Source organism: Vicia villosa, linkage group LG4 (genome assembly GCF_029867415.1).
Source record: "Vicia villosa cultivar HV-30 ecotype Madison, WI linkage group LG4, Vvil1.0, whole genome shotgun sequence".
Lineage (NCBI taxonomy): Eukaryota > Viridiplantae > Streptophyta > Magnoliopsida > Fabales > Fabaceae > Vicia > Vicia villosa.
The window spans coordinates 64039363-64064402 of record NC_081183.1 but is presented as its reverse complement, the minus strand read 5'-3'; the positions used below and the strand labels follow the sequence as shown (position 1 = coordinate 64064402).

The 25040-nt window shown below is 38.8% G+C and overlaps 2 protein-coding genes across 3 annotated transcripts; both read right to left on the bottom strand.

The window, feature by feature from the left end:
• Nucleotides 1-972: 972 nt before the first annotated feature.
• Nucleotides 973-9640, bottom strand: LOC131594866 (uncharacterized). 2 transcript variants are annotated; one of them, XM_058867070.1, is made up of 7 exons: nt 9383-9640; nt 2099-2235; nt 1804-1995; nt 1607-1717; nt 1426-1507; nt 1238-1333; nt 973-1152 (listed from the first exon to the last, which is right to left on the bottom strand). In XM_058867070.1, exons 2-7 carry the CDS (start codon nt 2209-2211, stop codon nt 1048-1050), a joined length of 699 nt encoding a protein of 232 aa, XP_058723053.1. In that variant the 5' UTR covers nt 2212-2235; nt 9383-9640; the 3' UTR covers nt 973-1047. The 2 variants fall into 2 exon arrangements, with proteins under 2 accessions (XP_058723053.1, XP_058723052.1); XM_058867069.1 differs by lacking the exon at nt 9383-9640 and having other exon boundaries at nt 2099-2369.
• Nucleotides 9641-23276: 13636 nt separating this feature from the next.
• On the bottom strand, nt 23277-24504 carry LOC131597297 (uncharacterized). The gene is made up of 2 exons (XM_058870002.1): nt 24475-24504; nt 23277-23636 (listed from the first exon to the last, which is right to left on the bottom strand). The coding sequence occupies exons 1-2, from the start codon at nt 24502-24504 to the stop codon at nt 23277-23279; spliced, it is 390 nt and encodes a 129-aa protein (XP_058725985.1).
• Nucleotides 24505-25040: the final 536 nt, after the last annotated feature.

Here is a 25040-nt window from a genome sequence, read left to right as displayed (position 1 = left end):
CTTTTAGAATATCCACAACATAGATTTAGAAATTAGAACTAGTTCCCTATTTTCATTTCTTTCTTCTTTTACAACCATAAAACATTAATAAATACTTGAATAAAAATCCCCATAAAAAATACAAAGAAAACACTTAAAACATTAATAATCAAAGTGAAAATTCTTAAAAAGGGAATGGAACCTTGAAACATCCCTTGCTTAAGGGAATGTTCGAGTGCTTGGATTTCCCTTGCTTAAGGGTCCCATTCAGGCGTAAGTTCCCAACTTCTAAAAAACACAAACCACTACAACACGGAAGGGCTTTCACAGCGCTTTTTTTGGCCTTTAACAGCGCTTTAAAGCGCTGCCAAAGCCAGCGCTGGCGTAGGCTACGAAAGCGCTTTTAAAAGCGCTCTGGTAGACCCCCCCTTTAAGAGCGCTTTCCTGGAAAAAGCGCTCTGGTAGGACCCCCTATAAGAGCGCTTTCCTGGAAAAAGCGCTCTGGTAGACCCCCCTTTAAGAGCGCTTCTTAGTAAAAGCGCTGGCAAAGACCAGTAAAAAAGCAAAAAAAATTAAAAAATTACGCAGCATACAAAAGCGCTTTTGGAAAAGCGCTCTGGTAGGCCCCCCTATGAGAGCGCTTTTTCCAGACAAAGCGCTCTCATAGGGGGGCCTACCAGAGCGCTTTTCCCAAAGCGCTTTTGTATGCTGCGTAATTTTTTAGTTTTTTTTGCTTTTTTACTGGTCTTTGCCAGCGCTTTTACTAAGAAGCGCTCTAGTATGTGGACCTTTAAGAGCGCTTTTTAGAAGCGCTGTAGTTGCTAAATGAGGTATTTTTATGTGCAGCCTATAATTTAATCCTCCCAGTCGACCTGTAATGTTTTCGACCTGTAATATTTTCGACCTGTAATATATTTTCGACCTGTAATATATTTTCGACTATATTATTTCAGCCATCAGTAAGACAATATATATACTAATATATACCATTATAATATCCAAAATTATATATATACATCATTACAAAATTATATATATACATCATTACAAAATCAACAATATTATAGTTCAAATCTGCATGAAAAATTGCTTAATATAAAATTGACACAATTCCTCTTTGATTTCTTCTAACTTTAGCTTCGAGTACCCAGCAGCACGGAATTCGTCAAGGTACTATAAAACAAAAACATAATATGAATAATATATTTAGGTAAATGTAATAAATTATATGAAATTATCTTAAGTTATAACTTTATACCGTGGGAGGAATCTCTAATTGATTCGCCTGAATGATTTCTTTCATAAACCTCAATACAAAGTATCCGCAGTCTGAACTGTTACGCTGTATCGGACACTACATAGAAAAACAAATAAGATTCTATATAAGTTGTCTTGTTTTACCAAGTAGCATAAATATTATAAGCAAATTTGTGAAAAGTAATGTACCTGCACTTCGATCCAGGTGATGTTGTTTGATTTAGTCCGGGATACCTGTGCGTCCCGTTGACTACGGAATACTTGTATTGATCTAATTAACAAATATATAAAAGCATATGTTTAGATCAATCCCACAAATAAGTAAATATATAAATATACACGAATATATATTTAGAACGATCCCACTTACAAATCAACGATTTCCTTCATGGCCGGATAATTGGTCCATTCACCCTTTACCGAATTCAGATAATACACGACTTCCCTTATCGGGTTGATAGCAAGCAGCAACCAGTGTGCTCTATAAATTAAAACAATAGGTTATATGAAAATATTGCTATACACTAAAGAAACAGAGATTAGATGAATAAAGAATGAGAAACTAACCCTACTGGTCGGGTATTATACGCCCAAAGATGCAGACATTCTGTATTGCCGGTGGACATGAATCTATCGACTAAGCGCTGTCTAACAGATTCCGGATCCGAAACAATTTCCATTCCGCTGCAATGGGCGGAAGACACGAACCGGAATCTGTTAGACAATGCAGTCCCGCGCAACACTCTGTCATACAACAACCTTAAATAAAAACATAATAAACATTAGATTCTTTTTATTGAAAAGTGTAAATAAATTATATTGTGGGACTAATTAAATAATATATCGGATGAGTGAATATTACCGGATGTATGATTGCATATTACTGACGCCTAGTTGATCCTGGTCAAAAATCTCTTGCAAGTCGTCAATTGTAATATGTGACTTGAACTCAATACCGAAGACACTTTCATCCATATCGATTTCCCGTAAAGCACCATCCTTCATATCGGACATATCAACCATTGTTGCGAGTGTCGCCCGGTATCGAGGCACAAAAGCACCGCCTTTTCTTGCCGCTTGCTTCGGAGGACCACTGGGTGGTACGCTACGAACCTGCTGCGTCACTTGTTGTGACTCCCGAGCGGATGCCTAAAAATCATATAAGTTAGGTAAAATATAAAATCATGCATATTTTGATTCAGATTATATATTAACACTTTAAATGTACCTCTTTTAGCGATGCAACAGACTCCTCCTCCTGTAAAATCCCTTTACCCTTAATTGCGGGTTTTATAGGAGCAGTCTAAAAATAAAATGTAAAACATAATTAATAAACGGTTTAGAATTGACATTCGAAAACTAAATGATTCATAATCGTTTTCAATTTACCTCATCACTAATGGTAATGAGCTCCGAGGGCCATGCAACAAACGATCCTATTGCATCTCGCAGCAATGTCGTCTCTGAGACCATGTCAGGTACCGGTAGAATCGCATCACGATCTAATACAACATCCACCGATACTTTCAGGTGTCCATCCGGGAGCGGTCTGTGGTGAAGTAAATCTCCCGAAGTGTTGTGCACTTTTCCCTTGCCAACTAGTCGATAATTCGGTTCCGATAAGTATAGTTGGCAAGATGAAATGCCCTAAACCAAAAGTAAATATAAAGTCATTATCATTAATAAAATAGAACAGTTTGTAAGGAAAAAAACTTATAATTACCTCGGGAAATTTCTTTTGATAGTTGATACTAGCCTTATCACTAGTTTCTCTCACCGATGAAGTGTTGCACTTTTCTCTCATATACATATCTTTATCTCTTTGCAATTCAGAGACCTGTGCTTGCAATTCCTGCAACTTTTGCAACACTTCTTCATTGGTAAGATTTGATCTTCTCCTAGAACTCTTATAAAAAGAGGTTGGAGTCACACCATGACCCTTACCCCTCACCCGACCGGGATACTCGGGAGCATCTAGTACTCTACTAAGTACGCTCTCCTCACCGGTGGATGCCGATTGCGACAAGGTCTCCTGTAATTCATTTACATTTAAATAATTATTAGTGGAGATAAAAAGTCATTTATATATTAAAAAACATTTGATTTAATTAAAGACACAGTATTATACTTACACATTCAGTATAAACTCTCTGAACATCGGGATCGACAGCGTGATTCTTGCCCACACGAGCTTCCTTCCACAACACATGTACAGGAAGTGAAGCTTCCTCACTTTTAGTCTCCTCCAACTATGCATTGACACAAACGATAAAATCGTCAATTAAAACATGCACATGTAGACAATTAATTAAATCGAATTTCTATTTACTTACAATTTTATCCTCTAAGCGTGCATATCCCAAACGCCCTTTTTTGTATGGATACGCGGGTTTGGATGCTCTCTCCCTATTCGTGGCACTCTTTTTCTGAAAAGCTTCATCTCTTTGCTTTACAAACTCAGCCCAATCTGCTTCATCAATGAAGGTCGCATACTTTGTTGGCCGTCCCGGTGCAACTTCAAGAAATTTTCCATCTTTATCCTTAAGATAGGTGTTTGTCAAAAAACTTTTCCACCCTCTATATCTCTTGCCGGCCAAACTAAGTATGTAGCTTTTACGTTCATCTGGTATCTCAAAAGTCCTCTGCAAAAAGAGTACGCATAGTGTGTTAGTATAAATAATTTAAACAATTTATCGTCAAGATAATAACAACAATTAACCATATATGATATATACCTGAAGCTCTTCCCAAATCGCTTGTTTTTTCTCCTCCAATTCTAAATTTTTCGTCTTCGATTTCCAGGTAGCTATGGAGACTGGAATATGCATACGGACAAGTGTACCAATATAACTTGTCAACTTTGCAGAATTAGGACCAATTGGTTGTTTATCAGAATTCCATTCCAATCGGTATACTAATCCTTGGTCTCTATGTCGTATGATATCCCTCATAATAGTGATGCCTCGTGCAACCTCTTTTGCTTCAGTATCAGGTGGAGCATTTGTATCCGAAGCAACTCTTTCTTGTGAGTTTTCTTGTAAGTTTTCAGGTGGGTTTTCAGGTGGAGCATCTCTATCTGAAGCCATTGAACCTGTATCAAACAAACTAAAGCACATTAGTACACTATTAATAAGCTAACAATCTATACAAGTCAAATGAAAGTCAAACCATGCATGTACAAGTAAATCGGAAACGAAATCGGTACAAATCAAAATAAGCGTAAAAAAAGAAAGTTATCGGAATTGAACGAAATTTACATGGCTATGGTAAAACGTCGCCACGGACTCAAAAACAAAGTCGGTTTTCCGAAATTCAGACCCTAAGCCCGACTTTTGATTACGGGCAGAAGCAAAACCGATAAAAAAATAGTCCCGAAATGTAAAGATAAGTGCATGAGCAGCTCCGGAATCGTCAAAATAGTATAGTTACATGTAAAGAAGTCAACAAGCGGATACATGGTTCAAAAGTTATGTACAAAACGAGAATATGCACCAAATTGAATAAAACAAATTAGTCGGACTATGTATACTATTACCTTTATCACTAACGTCTCTTTCTTTTCTTGGTAGGTTTGTGTACTACGCGTCTCTTAACAATGCGGACGGTTGGATTGATCCAAATACCCTCATTATGATCATTTCTAATACAAGATTCATTCTCATTTTGATCGTTTCTTGTACAAGATTCAATGCCAACACCAATATCACCTTGATCTTCAATTTTTTCATCAACTATTTTGTTAGATAAAAGCACTATAGACCATTTCGTACTTGTCGGATCATTGACATAGAACACTTGTTTAGCTTGAGAGGCTAGAATGAAAGGCTCATCTTTGTACCCTACCCTATTGAGATCCACTTGCAAAAATCCTGACTTATCCATTCGTACGCCACTATTATTTTCAACCCACTTGCAACCAAATACAGGAATCTGAAACTTCGCGTAATCAAACACCAAAATGCGCTCGATAACCCCAAAATATGACAAATTTGCAAATTTCGGATTTAAGTCATTCGCACTTGATATGTGCATAGCTTCAGCTACCAAGGTAACACCACTATTTTGCATAGTACTTTTATCATCCTGTTCTTTGGTATAAAATGTGTATCCATTAATTGCGTATGCGCTATAAGAAAGTACAATTACAGATGGACCATAGGCTAAACATCTCAACCTTTCTGTTACTGAAGCAGGATCTGAACGATACTTTGAATAAATATGATCTCTAAACCACGATATGAAACTTCGATTGTGCTCTCGTACTATCCAGTTCTCATTTCTATTTGGATTTAAATCTCGGAGAACAACTTTGTGCATTTCAACAAACGGCTCAACCTCAATCTCATTGTGCAGAACATACAAGTGCACTTGATCCCGTTCGACCATTGATACTGTCACAACTTTATTTCCAATTAGCCTTTTTCCTTCTTTTTTTTCGACAATATGAGATTTGGGGAGTCCAATTGATTGAACATTTGACAGATATTCAGTACAAAACTCAACCGCTTCTTCAGCAACGTATCGCTCGGCAATACAACCCTCCGGTCGACTTCTGTTTTTCACGTACCCTTTTAATATTTTCATATAACGTTCAGCAGGGTACATCCATCTCATATAAGCTGGTCCGCACAGTTGTGTCTCTTTCACAAGATGAACGACTAGATGAACCATTATGTCAAAAAACGAGGGAGGAAAATACATTTCAAGATCACATAAAGTAACAACTATCTCATTTTGCAATGTTGGTAAGATCGCGGGATCGACCACCTTACTGCAAATAGACCTGAAGAAGAAACACAGCTTAGTTATTGCGCTTCTTACTTTTTCTGGCAGAATAGAACGTATACCTATTGGTAAAAAATGTTCCATTATAACATGGCAATCATGCGTCTTCAAACTCTTTAACTTGAGGTCTTTCATGGACACAAGTCTTCTAATATCTGAAGAGTAGCCTTCTGGAACTTTTACTTCACTGAGGAACTTACACAATGTTTTCTTCTCCTTTCTAGATAGAGTGTAAACAGCAGGTGGCAGATATGTTCGTCTTCCTTTCGTCACGGGCCCTAATTCAGTTCTCATCCCCATGTTTACCATGTCATTCCTTATGTTAACGCCATCCTTAGACTTTCCTTGTATATTGAGTAGCGTACCTATAACGCTGTCAAATACATTTTTTTCAATATGCATAACATCCAGGAAATGTCTTACGTACAACGACTTCCAATATGGAAGTTCAAAGAAAATTGACTTCTTCTTCCACCCACCCTTGACAATTGAATGTGCAAAAGGCTTGCCAAACTGAGTGCTCACATCTTTCACCTTTTCAAAAATTTGATCACCTGACAAAAAAGGCGGGGCTGTACGATGTTCGGCCTCTCCATTGAATGCTTTTCTCCACCCACGGTAGTGATGATTAGAATTTAAGAATCTACGATGGCCGAGAAAGACATTCTTCTGACAAAGCGCCAATCGTGTCGTATCGGTTTCATCTTCACAAACAGGACACGCCTTTTGACCCTTGTTGCTGTACCCGGATAGATTTCCGTATGCTGGAAAATCATTAATTGTTCCAAACAACATCGCCCTCAAGTTGAAACTTTCTTTCCTATACCCATCGTAAACCTCCACACCTCTCTCCCACAAAAACTTTAAATCTTCGATTAAGGGTGCCAAGTATACGTCTATGTCATTCCCTGGTTGTTTAGGCCCAGAAATTAGCATAGATAACATCATGTACTTACGCTTCATACATAGCCACGGAGGTAAGTTATAAATCATAAGAATCACAGGCCATGTGCTATGCGAGATACTTTGAATACCATGCGGGTTCATTCCATCAGTAGACAATGACAACCGAAGGTTTCTTGCTTCTTTTCCAAATTCAGGATATTCAGTATCAACTTTACTCCATTGTGGTGAGTCTGCCGGATGTCGCAACTTTCCATCAATAATTCTTTCATCTGCATGCCAAGTCAAGTGTCTTGAATCGGTCTCACTACGATACATGCGTCTAAATCTCGGAATTATAGGAAAATACCATAAGACTTTAGCAGGAGACAACTTTTTCTTATATCGAGGGGCACCACATTTAGGACACTCATTCAACGCTGCATACTCGTTTCGAAACAAAACGCAATCGTTTGGACATGCGTGTATCTTATCATAGCTCATTCCAATAGAAGACAACATCTTTTTGGCTTCATACGTTCGATTGGGAAGAACATTATCCTCTGGTAGCATATCTTTCATAAGGGCTAATAACTCTGTGAAACTTTTATCCGACCATCCATTGTCCGCCTTTAAGTTGTACAACTTTAACACCGCAGACAATCTTGTGAATTTTGAACAACCATCATACAACGGTTTCTCTGCATCGCTTACCAACCTCTCAAACATTTTGGGACAATCCGCTAGATCTTCTTCCAGCGCTTCTGCAATCTCTTCGACACGATCACAATCGTATGTGTCTGTGCAATCGTCGTTTGAAGCATACTTCCTATTACACCTCGACCCAGCATTCCCGGTACTTTTCTCACCATGCATTGTCCAACATGTATAACTTCTATCAATTCCAAACCGTAGTAAATGAGATCCCAACTGATTCCCGTTAACCTTACCCCCGGCATAACAGCAACCCAAGCAAGGACACGGCATTCGAAGCGGGTCTTTGGAGTTCGCAACCGCAAACTCAACAAATTCCCATACCCCTTTCTCGTACTCTTTCGACAATCGGTTTGAATTCATCCATGTCTTATCCATGTCTTAATTAAGCTAAACAACAACGGTCAAACTTCCACTCTTCACAAGTAACCCCTATGGCGAATTCAATTCACAAAGTTAGTAAGTACCTCCTATATTAACTCTCTAAACACATAAAACTAATGTGTTTCTGTCAAAACGCAAAGTATAAACGGAATGAATCCGAAGCAATAAAACGTAACATATATAATCACACAATTTCAGACAAATTCATCATAATACCAGTAATTTGAGAAAGAAATTTACCTCGGATGTTACCGAACTCAAGAAAACGCCAAACGTCGAACTAGGCTGGGAAACGATCAAACTTTCACTATACACAAGTTACCCCTATAGCAAATTCACAAAGTTAGTAACCACCAAGACAAAATCGATTGAACAAAGGAAATCAACAATAGTTTGATGTGTGTACATACTCCTAAATATGTAGTACCAGAGTCAATGATACGAGCTCCAAAGAGATCCAAAGTTATCAATCCAGTCAGACCTATACAAGAAATTCAATTCAATGTATGATTATAATAAGAATGGGTGAATAGCTCATGATGCAGTTAATTAAATACACCACTACTAACACTACTAACACAAGACACACGATGCAGTTAATTAAATACACCACTACTAACACGAAGCTATAAAACTTTTTGCTCAAAAGCAAACCTTATGAATCATCCTTGTCTATATACATTAACTCACTCTTGTTTCATTCTTTACCTTCTCTCTTCCTCATTAATTCAACTCTCATAAGGTATATATTATTACTATTATTATATATTATTTATTATTTAATTTCTCTATGTGCTGTCATTCTCATACTTTACAGTACTTGGCATCCTTGAACAAGCCAATTTATTGTATAATATATACCATCACTCTCAATCTCATACACACACAACATATATATCATAGAGTTATTATATATAAATAAAAGTATATAATATATATTTTATCAAATTCCAAAATCTATATAGCTATGTATGTACTATCCATCTCAAACTTCCAGATATGTATTCATCAAATAGTTCCCTCAATGGAAATAACCTAACATTTTCCTCTAATTCAAGAAATACTCAAGTAAAAAACTCTTGTAGCTGCTGCAAGGCTTCATGTTTCTCCATGACAGTGCCCAACAATTGTATTTGTTAAGAAAAGAGGTAATTCAATTAACAAAATGCTGTGTTTTTGAGTGTAATCTAACAGATTGAGAAACACATACACTTGTTTTATATCTATCTTGCAATTTTCTCTCTTAGAATATATTATTAAACACAACAATCTCATAATGAATCTAAGAGGAAAAGAAAACAACAAAGAACAACAACTGATATTCACAAATACTCACAAACATGAAGCCTTCCAGATATGAAAGCTATGAGAAGTGTGATACCTGGGTGGCGCAAAGCAAGTTGCTACCAGAGGAGAAGAGACGGAGACGAAACGATGGTGGTGGACGGAGGAGAAGAAGTTCGCGCGATGGTGGTGGACGGAGGACCGACGACGGTGAGGGGTGGGGTTTCTGGTTCGCGTGCAGAGAGAAAAAGAAAGAGAGAAAGTGAGAAACAGTAGAAGCGTGTTTTTGGTTTTAATTTTAGTAATAAGGCTACTAAAGCGCTTCTGGAAAGCGCTCTCATAGCCTGGGCTATACCAGCGCTTTTGACAAAAAGCGCTCTCATTAAACACCCCTACCAGAGCGCTTTTGAAAAGCGCTTTCGTTCCCCCCACGTTCCCCCCACCTACCAGAGCGCTTTTGTAAAGCGCTTTCGTACCCCCCCTACCAGAGCGCTTTTGAAAAGCGCTCTCATAACCCCCCCCCTACCAGAGCGCTTCTTAAAAGCGCTTTCATACCCCCCCACTATTAGAGCGCTTTTTTAGCGTGTTTTTTAATTTTGTCTTTAGCGAAGCCTATGCCAGCGCTTTTCCTAAAAGCGCTTTCGTAGGGGTGCTGCTAAAAGCCAAATTTGGCGTAGTGAACTAAATAGTAACTCGAGTTTCCCTTGCTTAAGGGATTTCCTCGAAACGCTCAAACTCTCTTCTCTATCTCGCCTCCGAGGCATTCTTTAATCGGCCATGTTATTTCCGCTCCATTCCCAGCTTAAGACTCCAGAGGTCGAGCAGCGGAGTGCGAATGTAACTTCGTCCACTAAAAAAACACAAAAACAAACAAAAACTAAAGAGCCGAACTACGGCGCTCTGATTCCTGAAAAGGATACGTAGGCATTAGGTCGCGGGGCCTAAGCGAGCACAATTATTTATATTCCTTCTTTTCCCCGTGTTTCTTTTCTTTCATTTGCATGCATTCCCTTAGTAGTTAAGCTTTAGATTTATACACCCTTTAGATAGCAACAAACATAGGTGGATACCATCGAGTACGATGGGCGTGAGGGGTGCTAGCACCTTCCCCTTGCGTAGCCGACTCCCGTACCTTATCTCTGGCCGCAAGACCCTGTTCTTATCCTTTCCTAGGTTTTCTGATATTCCTTTCCCTTATGGGATAAATATATTGGTGGCGACTCTGTTCATCATTTCGCGAGCGTGCGACAGCTGGCGACTCTGCTGGGGATGTTGCTAGACCTATTGCGGGTCCATTCTTAGCGAGTCGATCCTAGCCTGCGTTTGTTTGTTTATCTACTGGGTGTTTACTTGTTTTATGTCTATACCTTGTATATATGTTTGCATGCTTATTCTTTGCCTGCATATCATGTTTATTTCTGTTTGCACATCATGCATATGGATTATATTTTGTGTTCCCTGGGGTCTTCTGTTCTGTTTTGCAGGTGGGGGGTTTGTATGAGGTAAAAGGCCCACTACCCAGGCCAGTGACACATAGGATTAGCGTGGATGCTCATGTCGACTCCCGTAGCCCTTGCTACGATCGAGCTTGACATGGGGTACCACAACTGGGCGAGGTTCTTTCATGGAACACTGTGTCTGGCACGCTTGTTGCCTCAAACACTTTGTACCCCATGGGAACTGTAGACCCTGGTGACCATTAGGGACCACTTGTCCGTGTCTAGACTACATACCCGTGAGATTGGGGTGGGACAGGAAACTTGACCTCCATCATACCCGGATTTCTGCTATTCAATAAAAGACGTCGAACCTTTGATCCTGGGACATTTGACTTATACAGAAGTTCTACATCAGTTATCTATCAGAATCAACGTCGAACCTCTGAATCTGGAGGGTTCGACCATCTTTGACTTATGCACAAGCTATTTATCCAGAGAGCAACGTCGAACCTCTGAATCTGGAGGATTCGACCATATCTTATTGACCATGAGAAGTTGTTATCCAAGAGGCCTTGATCCTTGATCCTGATTTATGCTACATTTGCATCTTCATTAACATTTTTGCATTCATGCATGTGCATCCATGGTTACCAAGACTCTTACCACTCTTCCTCTCCATCAGATCAGTCAAGACGATTCCTCCATACCGATATCTGACAAAAGCTCACAGAAGAAGAATCATGGGGAATTACAAACAAGATCAAGCTACTATCAAAGAACCCCGTGCCTCCTCATGAGGGCACCTTCCACCATTGGAGCCTAAAGACTTTGTGTTTGTCAGAAAACATTTCATTTGCATCAAAATAAGGCCAATCTTGCCATTGTTTAGATTTTTCAAGCACTTTCAAGTGTACTACTTTCGTTGTTATCAATTACTTCTCATTGTAAGAAACTCATTCTGTTTGAATAAATAAAAATAATGCAATATACATGTTTTTCTCAAATCATTTCATCTTTGTCATGTTCATTGATACTTCACTCATTTGTCTTAAGCAACTAAAAAAGGAGAATGATGAAAAACCAAAAACACATGAACTACTAACTGTATGCTTTTGGAACAAAGATCCTGCTGACGATGTACAGGCATTGTTTCGATTCCCAAACACTGGAGTTATAAGGGAGTGAAACCCTCGTCAAACCCTTTGAGCCTAAGGAGTAGTAGTTTCTTTTCAAAAAATACAAAACCCTCAATCTTAACCAGGGGCAGGGTAGTTTTCAGTTAGTGCGACCGAGCGCTCAACTTTCAGGTATTCCATCAGAGGATCAATCATATCTCAGATCTCACAACAAAAAAAAAAGAAGAGCACAATCCACAATGGATGTCTCCCATTCACTAAGAAGAAGGCAGTCACAACCTTTTCATCAAGTCAATCACCAAAGTCATACAACTTGTTCCCGAACGAGACAAAAAAAAGAGAATGAAAAGAAAGTTATGAATCATGATCAAAAAAAAAACAATAGCCCGCTAAGTCAAAAGAAAAAAAGAAAAGCTTTTAAGCAAATGACTTAGGCAAAAATTAGGGCATATCCCGCTGGACAACAAAAACCAAATTCAAAAGAAACTTTTTGTCCAAGCAAAAATTAGAACAAGAACAAAAATCCTCCAAGGGACAAGTTGTTATAATCATCAACGAAAGCACCAAAAGGTGACTGCCACCTCCATCAAAGCCATAAAGGATCCTCATCCATCACAATCCTTCCTGAAAGGTGAACGCTCGTATCAAACTAGCTGAACGTAGGACTGGAGAACATCATGAAGAGGGGTGGGTTAAGTAGAACTTGAGCCTTTATCCTTTGTTTCTTAAACCGTGAACTCGACCACGTTACAACCCTCAAAAGTCCTAATTGAAGTAGGGTTTGTTCCGAAAGCATACAAATTGTAAAATCATGTCAAAACTGACTCCTAATGTTGCTTGTCATCTGTGTTAGTATCAGTACAACATTTTGACAAATAAAACTTCTCCTTTGAGATTAACATGTGCATCGCATTTCTCATTATCTCTTGCAAAACAGATTTGTCTCTAATCAGAAAGTAAATGCTTGATACCAAGGAAAGTCCAACATTGAAATTCCAATCGAGTAATCTTACAAGGGCAAAGGTTGGTCATCCACAAAGCAAATATCTGAAGCACCCATCTGGTGGCAGAGTTCCCTACAATCCGGGGCATTCATTCCATTATCAACACTGGGGCAGACCATTGCTAATCTCCATGATTCAAGCATATCAAAGTCATATCTCAAGAAGGTCATACAAGCTGGGGCAAGCTAGTGACAATTCTTTCTTCCATCCCCAAGCAAGTGTCAGATATCAAGACAAGTGTCGAGGAGTCAAACTAAACACCTCACCTTCACAAGTGTTGTCCTTCAAGCAACAACCTTCCACAAGGGCATACTCCATCCACTCCTGGTATCTTGGAGACAATCATTGCACTCATAATCATACAATCATCATGCATATCATTGCATTTTCATTATCATTTCACCCGCATGATCCGATCATCAACAAAGCAGGGCCATCCACCCCATCTTGAATCAAGCAGAGTTTCAAAACTCCACCTAATCTATTCCACATCAAAGCAGAAACCCTGAACAATGCATCAGTACACTGCATATAGAATCCCTTGCATTGCATTTCCAGAAGTGCACAAATAAATCAAACATTTGCATGTGAAGCATAAGCCAAGTTACTCATCAGATGGGTTCTCTATAAGCAATCAATTGATATTCCACTAGGGCACTCAGAGTTACCATTGTGGTGTCATCTCCTCAACTCAATCATGTTCATCTTGCTTCAACCCAGAGTTGGTGTCTTTGTGTTCAACTTAGAGTTGACCTTCCTTTCATCTTTTAACCCCGAGTTAATTATCTTTTCCCACTCACCCAGAGTTGACGGTCTTCCTTTATTCAACCCAGAGTTGACCCTTACCTTTTCCCCACTCACCCAGAGTTGACGGTCACCTTTTATTCAACCCAGAGTTGATGTTTGTCTTTTATTCAACCCAGAGTTGATGCTTATCTTTTTCCCACTCAACCCAGAGTTGATGGTGGTCTTGTTTCTTTCCCTCTCACCCAGAGTTGACGGATATTTCTTCTTGTTTCTTTTCCCACTCAACCCAGAGTTGACGGTTATCTTTTACTCAACCCAGAGTTGACCCTTCTCTTTTTTCCACTCAACCCAGAGTTGATGGTTGTCTTCTTGTCTTTTTCCCACTCAACCCAGAGTTGAATTCCACTTCATTCCTAACCCAGGGTTACTTCGTTCGATCCAGAATTGACGCAGTTTTCCTTAGTGGATTTGACATCATCTTATCCCCAGTGGATCACATCTCATCATAAGACAAATTTTCAGGTTTACTTGGTATTTAATCTTCTTCTACCTTGAATGCTTGAAAGGCTAGCGCCAATCTCGCTCTCAGGTTTAAGACGATTAAATAGGGGCAGCTGTCATACCCCAAATTTGCCCTACCCTACTCATATGGCTTATGGTTCATGTACATACATCACTTAGGTCATAACTCACATTCATGCAGTCGTATCATTGGTACTATTCAAAAGGCTAGCAAAGAAAGAGCTCTATTGCAAAGAAGTTTGATCGGAGAACAAGGAAGACTGAGGTATAATCATGTGGCTCTATGTTCATTGAAGTCCTCCTAGATTGGGGTGTCTCTCTGCTTCGAATCAGGACATTGATTGAAGAGTGCAAGCTTGCAAATCATTTGGTTCGTTAAATCAGGGTTTCTTTGACCAAAGTCAACCAGTTGACTTTCTGGTCAACATTTAATCGGGAATGGCTCCTATGTGTGGAAAACTTCTCATGCTGACCTTGTGGAGGGGTTTGTTTGACTGGATTCGATTGGAAAAGGTTTAATCGGGAATTTCATCAATAGTCGGAAAAATCGGAACAGTTGACTTTTGGGTCAGAATCAGAGGAATTATTCAAATATTGACTTTTGGTGGAAAATCGGGCAAGAAAAGTCAAAGAATGGATAAAATCGGGAGTTTGACAAAAAGATGCCAAAAATAGAAAAAATGACAAAAAAGGCAATTTTCAACACTTAGAAAAATTTTGGGTGTTTCGAATCTTGTTGGGCAGTCCACTTCAGCACTGAATTACACGTGGCAAACGGCATTTTTCGGAGAAATTTCCAACATCAAAGTTCTTCCTCTCATGGAGGAGAACAACTTTGTAGTTGGACACTTTTTTATTTGAAGCTTGTATGAAGAGTTGAAGTGGTGTGGAGTTTCTGAAAACTCATTTAAATCAAGGCACAATCCAGGTCACAAGGCAGGTCATGACCCGGCATTTTAACAAACACATGGCGTGCCAAATCTCCAGCCATTTTTAGAGCTCTACAGAAGTGCTATGAATGCAAACTTGGTATCAATCTCTTCCTTGCCATCTCCTCTATCCACTGAAACAAGAATTGGGACAATTGGACAAATATTGAGTGAGATACAAGCCTTCAAAGTGGTGCCCCAACCCTGACCAAACTCTGCAGGCAGCCATGACACAGAATTCTGGGCACGCAACGCATTTCAGCAAACACGTGGCGGGCCAAATGTCAAGGCCTCTTTCTCCTTCCACAAGTCTCTATCTTAAACAAGCCCAGTTCTAAACTATTCTTTGCCATGTCCTCTATCCAATGAGACCAGTATCACTGATTTTGGACATGTATTGATCGAGATAGAGAGGCTCAAAGTACCACCCTCTCAGAGTCACAATTTGGCCATACGCACGGGACTGCATGCTGCTGGGCGTGTGCAGTGATGGTTGCATGAGTTCAAGGCCATTTTTCTCATATTTATAAGCCTTATCCTGAGATATTTTCAACACCAATCTTGTTCTATCTCATGCCCTCTTTGATATGACACCATTCTTGCATCATTTGACCACCCATGGCTTGAGATATAAGTGTCTAAAGTGAGCACCATAGCATGAAGAAAAAGAGCAATTGCAACATACAACACAAGTTAGAGTCCCACATTGAAAAAATGAAAAAAGGTGATGGTGCAAGTCCCACATTGGAGAAATGGAAAAGGTGTGTTGCAAACTACATTTTTCAAGTCCCACATTCAAGAATCCAAATCACAATCCAATCATTGGCAATATAAATAGAAGCACAAACATTCACATAAAAAGGAGAAAAAAAAAAGAGGAACAACTTGAGTCTCCCTTGCTTAAGGGTGCCACTTGAAACGTTCAAACTCTCTCTCTCTACTCTCTCTCTCCTCCCTCACCAAACTAGGTAATAAAAATAGTTTTTTTTTATTCTCTTTGATTGATTAATTGTTTTTTTTCTTTTAGATAAAAAGCAACAAAAATAATTTTCCTACCAACTAGTTTTTTTTAAATTTCTTTTAAGTGACTTTTAATTAGCATTTTTGTAGAATTTTAATAAATAGTTTTTCATACAAAAAAAAAACCATAAATAGATAATAGTCTTCTTTATTAATTCAAATTAATTTCTCTATTAAATAAAAAATGAAATTGTTTGTGATTAATTTCCTTTATAGTTTGTGTGATTTTCTAATTGTTTTGTGAATATTTTCCATTGTGAAATGTCTAAAATGCCCTTGGTCCTTGATGTTGGTTTTAATCCATTTAATTGCTTTTTCCTCCCTATTTTTCTTTTAGAATATCCACAACATAGATTTAGAAATTAGAACTAGTTCCCTATTTTCATTTCTTTCTTCTTTTACAACCATAAAACATTAATAAATACTTGAATAAAAATCCCCATAAAAAATACAAAGAAAACACTTAAAACATTAATAATCAAAGTGAAAATTCTTAAAAAGGGAATGGAACCTTGAAACATCCCTTGCTTAAGGGAATGTTCGAGTGCTTGGATTTCCCTTGCTTAAGGGTCCCATTCAGGCGTAAGTTCCCAACTTCTAAAAAACACAAACTAAATAGTAACTCGAGTTTCCCTTGCTTAAGGGATTTCCTCGAAACGCTCAAACTCTCTTCTCTATCTCGCCTCTGAGGCATTCTTTAATCGGCCATGTTATTTCCGCTCCATTCCCAGCTTAAGACTCCAGAGGTCGAGCAGCGGAGTGCGAATGTAACTTCGTCCACTAAAAAAACACAAAAACAAACAAAAACTAAAGAGCCGAACTACGGCGCTCTGATTCCTGAAAAGGATACGTAGGCATTAGGTCGCGGGGCCTAAGCGAGCACAATTATTTATATTCCTTCTTTTCCCCGTGTTTCTTTTCTTTCATTTGCATGCATTCCCTTAGTAGTTAAGCTTTAGATTTATACACCCTTTAGATAGCAACAAACATAGGTGGATACCATCGAGTACGATGGGCGTGAGGGGTGCTAGCACCTTCCCCTTGCGTAACCGACTCCCGTACCTTATCTCTGGCCGCAAGACCCTGTTCTTATCCTTTCCTAGGTTTTCTGATATTCCTTTCCCTTATGGGATAAATATATTGGTGGCGACTCTGTTCATCATTTCGCGAGCGTGCGACAACAATTAATAGTAATTCTACCAAATACAATAATAATAACTTATATTAATTATTATCAATATTCTACTGTTATTATTATATTATGCTAATGATAACCCCAATACTAGATTAACCCTTAATCCGACCATCATCAATTTCAATTATCAAGAATAATATAGCACAAAAGACTAAATATATAAATGAGGTGTTACAACTCTCCCCCACCTAGAATATTTTCGTCCTAAAAATTGTACCTGACGAGAACAGCATAGGATACGACTCTCGCATCTTGCTCTCCAGTTCCGAGGTCACACTTCCTCCCGCAGCTCCTCCCCAAGCTACTCTCACTAAAGGAATATTTGTGCCCCTTAAGTGCTTTATCTTAGAGTTTTCAATACTTACTGGCATTGCCTCACCCATAATGTTATCTCGAACCTGTACCTCGTCCCTCTGAATCACATGTGACGGGTCTGAAATATATTTCCGAAGTTGCGACACATGAAACATGTCATGCAAGTTCGAAAGCTCTAGTGGCAAGGCCACCTTGTTTGCAACAGCCCCTACTCTTTGCAAAATCTGATACAGTCCAATGAATTTGGGATTCCGTTTCTTTGACTTGAAAGCACGACCGACACCGGTAACCGGATTGACCTTTATAAACACATGGACACCCGTGTCAAATTCTAAATCCTTCCTTCTCTTGTCGAGATAGCTCTTCTGTCTACTCTAAGGCGTCTTCATATTTTCCCTAATCATTTTGATTTTCTCAGTAGTTTGTTTCACAATTTCTGGACCAAGAAGTGTGCTCTCCTCTGATTCATACCAACACAGAGGTGTTCTACACCTCCTACCATACACCGCTTCAAAAGGTGCCATCACAATGCTAGAATGATAATTGTTATATGTGAACTCAATCAGCGCGAGGTGACTATCCCAAGACCCCCCCTGCTCGAGCACACAAGATCCCAACAAATCTTCTAATGATTGAATGGTCCTTTCTGTTTGACCATTTGTCTGCGGATGATAAGCAGAACTCAATTTCAGATAGGTACCCAATGCCTCTTGCAAACTCTTCCAAAATCCGGAATTTAATCTCGAGTCTCTGTCATATATTATGCTTATAGGGATTCTGTGCAACTTCACTATTACACTTATACAAATCTCTGCTAATTTTGTTAATGGGAAACTGATGTTAATTAGTATAAAGTGGCTCGACTTAGTTAACCTATCAACATTCACCCAAATGGTGTTAAAACCCCTCGCACTATCTGGAAACCCCGCCATAAAGTCCATTGAAATGATATCCCACTTCCACTCTGGAACTTCTAATGGCTGCATCAAACCGGAAGGTTTTTGATGTTCCACCTTCGACTTCTGACAAGTCAGGCAAGCATACACAAATTAAGCTATCTCTCCTTTCATACCTGACCAACAGAATAACTTCTTAAGATCATGATACATCTTTGTAGCTCTCGGATGGATAGTCAAGAAACTCCGAGGACTCTCTCCTAAGATCATCTTCTTTAACTCAGAATTATCGGGAACACAAATTCGGCCCCAAAACCTTAACACACCCAAATCGTCCACTTTAAAGTCACTCTATGAATTGGATTCCATTGCGGACATCAAATCCACCAATTTCACGTCAAGCTCCTGATTCTCTCTGATTTCAACAAGAAAGTTATTATTAATCTTCAACATACCCACAATCACACTATTTTAAGTCATTTCACATACCATGCTCAAATCTCTAAATGGTTCAATCAAATCTAATTCCTTACTCATCAATGCTGACATATGAATAGTCTTCCTACTCAATGCATCAGCTACCACATTAGCCTTACCTGGATGGTAACTCAAATTAAAATCATAATCCTTGAGAAATTACAACCACCTCCTATGTCTCATATTCAATTCTTTCCGGTCGAATAGATATTTCAGACTCTTGTGATCACTGAATACTTTGAACCTCAACCCGTAAAGGTAATGCCTCCAAATTTTCACCACAAAAAAAAACTGCAGCTAACTCGAGATCATGAGTAGGATAATTCCTTTTATGTACTTTCAATTATCGAGAAGAATAAGCCACGACCTTACAAACTTGCATTAACACACCGCCTAATCCCATTTTAGACGCATCACAATACATAACAAAAGGTTCAAGAGGATTTGGTAAAATCATCACTCGTACCGTAGTTAATCTCTTCTTCAATTCTCTGAAGCTTTCTTCACATAAAATACCCCTTATGAAAGATTGACCCTTTCGTGTCAACTGAGTGAACGGATGGGCTAAATTAGAAAACCCTTCAATAAATTTACGGTAGTAACCTGCTAAGCCCAAGAAACTTCTGATCTCCGTCACTGATTTTGGAGGTTCCCATTGCAAAACTGCACTTACTTTAGATGGATCCACTGTGATACCATTCATAGAAATGACATGGCCATTAAAACTCACTTCTTGAAACCAGAACTCACACTTCGACAACTTTGCAAACAATTTATTTTCCTTCAACACCTACTATACAATTCTCAAGTGTCCTGCATGTTCTTCATCCGACTTCGAATAAATTAAAATGTCGTCAATGAATATTACAACAAACTGATCCAAATAGTTATGAAAGATACGATTCACGTATTCCATAAACACGCTCGGCGCATTGGACACTCTAAAAGGCAACACTAAATATTCTTAATGTCCATATCGAGTCCAAAAAGTTGTCTTTTGAATATCGTCTTCCTTAACTCCAATTTGGTGATAACCCGACCTCAAATCAATCTTACTGAATACTCATGCCCCCACAAGTTGATCCATCAAGTCATAAATCTTCGGAAGCGGATACTTGTTTTTTATTGTCCCCTTATTCAACTGACGATAATTAATGTAGAATAGCATGCTACCGTCCTTCTTCTTAACCAATAACACTGAAGCTCCCCTCGTTGACACACTGGGTGTAATAAACTTCTTATCGAGTAACTCTCCCAATTGCAACTTCAAATCTACTAACTCTGACGCCGACATCCTATAAGGTGCCATAGATATCGGTCTGGTACCAGGAATAAGATCAATTGTGAATTCAATCTCCCTCTCAGGAGGTAATTCATATATATCATCCAGAAACACTTCTGGGAACTTGCATACTATAGACAATTCACTAATTGACATCTTTCTCGCTACACGCAGTGAGACAAACATCGTGAATACTTTGGCTTCATCTTCCAAAAGTGCTCTCAATTCTTTGGTGGTTAAATAATCATCTAACTCCTCCTCTTCACGATTAAGAAACAATAACGTCTTGGCGTAGCAGTTGATATACACACGGTTAAACTCTAGCCAGTTCATCTCCAAAATAACATCTAGCCCATTGAGTGGTAGAAAAATCAAATCCACTCCAAAATATTTACCTAGAATTGATAAAGGATAATTCAAGCAGACTAAAGAAGTGGTCACTCATCCCATAGAAGGAGTATCAATCACCATCCCTCTACCCAAAGTAGACGGCACAAGTCCTAACCTCTTCACACATTCAGCAGAAATAAATGACTGAGTCACACCCGTGTCAATAAAGGAAATCAAAGGAGTATCATGAATATATCAAGTACCTTGAATCAAACTATCTGTACTAGTGGGCTGACACCCTGCCAATGTAAACACTTTCCCATCTGTCTGCGACTTCTTCGGCTACCATACTCTCCGCATTTATAACAGGTAGGTATATTAGCCCTACACTCTGCCATAACATGTCCCGATCGCCCACATTTGAAACATTTCTTTACATTAGACTGACATTCATTAGCATGATGGCCTATGCCACCACACCTGAAACACTTGATAAGATTCGAAGGAACACTTCCCCCATTTGGCTTCTTACTGTAACACCTTAAATCTACCCTGCAATTACCAGGAAAATCAGAGTGTAAAAATCTTAAAGTAATACGAAGAAAATGATTCGAGGGTCTAATTTAAACCACTAATATCACATACACATATCATGCTCGTCAACATGGATACATAACACATATAAAAGAGGGCAATATCCAATGCATTAATCATCACTTCCAAAAGGTAATCACATCGCAGCAGGAATCAAATTTCAACCACAATCTAAATCATAAACATCAAGGCCAACATGGCACAACATATCCAACCAATCTCAACATAACATAATTACAAAATCCAACAAGGAATAAGCAACAATAAACAAGACATAAGCAAGTAATCCAACATCCCCCGAGTGCTATGTATTAGAGTATCAACACACCGACTCGAGCTATAAGGCACAAGACTACTCCTCGTCATTACCTGCACGTTACCAACAGAGGGTAACATTCAAACAGAAGGGGTTAGATATCATTCATTATAAAGAAATGTATGATAATATTCAAAGCGGAGAAATAATCATACAATGGTCACCACTTCTCAACGTATATCAGTTACTACTATTCACATCAATCAACATCTTACCAACAACAATAATATAAATCTCAATTAAGGCATACATAGTCAATTATCACATATGATCGACGAAACAACCATCAACTCGACACAAGATAACATTCATGTTATGCACACAAAAATATTCAATTATGACTCATCATACGACTTTACTTATGCAACTCGAACAATGCAAATGCATGTGGTACCATTGGAGTAAAACTCTCGTCTCAAACAATTGCCATTGGGCCGTCTCAAACATCCGCCACAAGGGTCGTCTCAAACATTTGCCACAAGGGCCGTCTCAAAAAATGCAATGAATGTAACTCAACGATGCATATTCACAATCACACTTAACTACATAATTGACTCGAACAACATATTCTACGTAAACGACATAATCAATTCCGGATCTCCAATGTCAAAAAATTCAATTCAAGAAAAGATTCCAAGAGTTTTCAAAGTTATACCAAGCATATTCAATGGGAAAACATCAATTAGAGCTTCACGTAGGTCCAAACGGCACTTGAAAAGGAGTTACGGTTCAAAAGTTACAACATTTCAAAGTTGGAACCATTTTTGTAAAACAGGGTCCTCTTAGCGAAGGGGTCCAGAAGCGAAATACACACAAGGTCCGCTTAGCGGAGCACTAGCGACTCACGATAGAAGCGAAGAGCAAAACAAGGTCCGCTTAGCGGACTAGCTCCGCTTAGCGGAGGCACGATTGTGCAGAAATTCAGTAACAGTATCAGACCTGCATAATCCCCCTCCCCTCACCCATAACTCATCCTAAACATCAACTAACCAAGTATAAGCACAAAATCAATCATCATTCATCACTATATATCAATGAAAACACATTTCATATCATAAATCCATGCATTTTGTTCATAAACCCTAACATCTCTACACACAACTTTCCATGGATATAAACATACAATCAAATCCCACCCAAAACATCATCATACATCCCTTTAGAATGGAAGAATCCCACCCTTACCTTAGGTTTGGATTGAAGCCAACTCTATGAACTTGAATCTCGGAATTCTCCCTTTCTCTTCTCTTCACTCTCCCCTTCTACTTTCCCAATTTTGTGTAAAAATAGTTTCTATTCTCTAAACCTCTAAAACCCTTGTTTTAGTTACCCTTACTATCTTTCTCATAATGCTAATGGGCCTTAAATCACACCCTACACTTACTAATGCTATCTCAAGCCCAGTAACTCTCTTAATTAAATCAACTTATATTATTTACTATAAAAACCCAATATATAACACCAAAATCACGTAAACACCTAATTAGTAAAATAAAACACATAGCATAACATGACTTAATCAAATAAAATACGCAACTAAAAACGGGCGTTACACTTACCATCAGTCATCTCCAGCTTCCCTTTATCAGTAGAAGCACTATAGGGCTTCCCACGATTCATATGTTGTTTACCCCTTTTTTCACTCAAACTGTTGTAGTAAGCCGAATGTGCCATGCTATCCACTTCATAAATTCATCAGCTATTCACCAACTTCGGAAACCTGCGAATCTGTTGGTACCTTATAGCTTGCTTGATCTCTAGACACAGTCCATTCTCAAACTTAATACACTTATAGAATTCCTTGCTTCAGCTCAAGGAACTCAATCTCCTTCTTCCCGCATACGTCCTCTGGAAAATACTTACTCAGAAATTCCCTACTAAACACTGCCCAATTAATCACTTCACCTGCAGTTTCCACCCTCTGACGAGTGTCCAACCACCAGTCGTCAGCTTCTCCAACTAGCTTATGCGTGCCATACCGTACCTTTTGGCCCTCAGGGAAATCCATTACCCAAAAAATCCTTTTGATCTCCTTGAGCCAATTCTGTGCCCCGTCAGGATCATGCTTACTCCTGAAGATAGGTAGATTCTCCCTTTGAAACGTACTCCAGTTACGGGATTCGTCGTTTCCCCTAGCATTAGGCTGGTTCTATACAACATGGGAAACAACTTACAAAGCAGCAACAATCGCAGCGTTGTTTCTTCCAGCCATTCTCGGTTTCACACCATAAACAACAACAGTGGTTGGAAGTTATCACAAACAGTATACCACTGTCACACAAGACTAACTCGACTATTTGGCCGGACGGACCAACCTGCTCTGATACCAATTGTAAACACCCACTTCCCTTTATTGTTTAATGATAAAAATTAGAGTGATAAAACATAAATATAGCAAGTAGGATGTCACATCCCATATTCTCAAACCATACAAGTTGATTTTTCTCATAAAATATCTCATTGAAATTAAGCAGCGGGATACGAAACAAAACTTATTCATGGCACTAAGGCCTGGAATTACAAATAAAAATCCACTCTAAGTGGTCCAACATCTTATTCAAAATGTGATACATAATAAATTGGTTTATTAGTTAAAAACAAATATGAAATGAAATCCTCATCATCCCAGTGTTACGTATCAGAGTGACTACTACAACTCGATCCAAAAGCAACACAAAGCTCCAAAACTACTTAGGTACTTGGTCATATGTACTCCCATCAGAAGTACAGACATAATAATAGAAAAGGGGTGAGAATTACATTCAATTAAATAACGGTGAATATCACATGCTAAGGAGTAGTAATTCACACACTGAACATCACATACATAATCATATGCACACATATGCACACATTTCATATAATCATCATCAATCACTCCTGCAGCGCGCTAATCACATTTTGAATTATGTATGCAAAGTGATCACATTATCACGACTCGATGCATGCGGTACCAACACAACAGATACGGTTCATTTATTATGAACCTGATTCCCGTTGAAATCAGGATAAGCCATTAGCATTCCACTGAACTATGGCTTATCTCAACTCGAATCTACCCTGAGAGTCCGGACAAGACTAGGCACCAATCATGGATTCCCACCTAGGCTCATCTCCACATGACATGACACAATGATGCATGACATACCACATATGCATAATTTGTCTCAACATTGTACACAATACAATCCTCATTGATCACACGTGAGCTACATACTCACCACGTTCCACTCTTGGGAACCCCTATATTAAACCAAGCATATTCACATAATATAAGAAATCACAGTCATAAATCATAATTTGCAAATCACAGCTTAACCACAAGAACTCACTCAGTTATCCTCACTTTACCCCCACCTAATTATCCTATTGATTAACTAATTTATTTACACTCTCAAAAGTTACAATGGATTACACTGCACTGCGAAATCGGGAAAGAATCGCAAAACTACAAAAATCTATGCACAATAAGCCAATACGCGTATGACCCTGTTTCATACGCGTATCTCTAGAAGGTGATATTCCATTCAAAATTTCCACCCAGGTCCATACG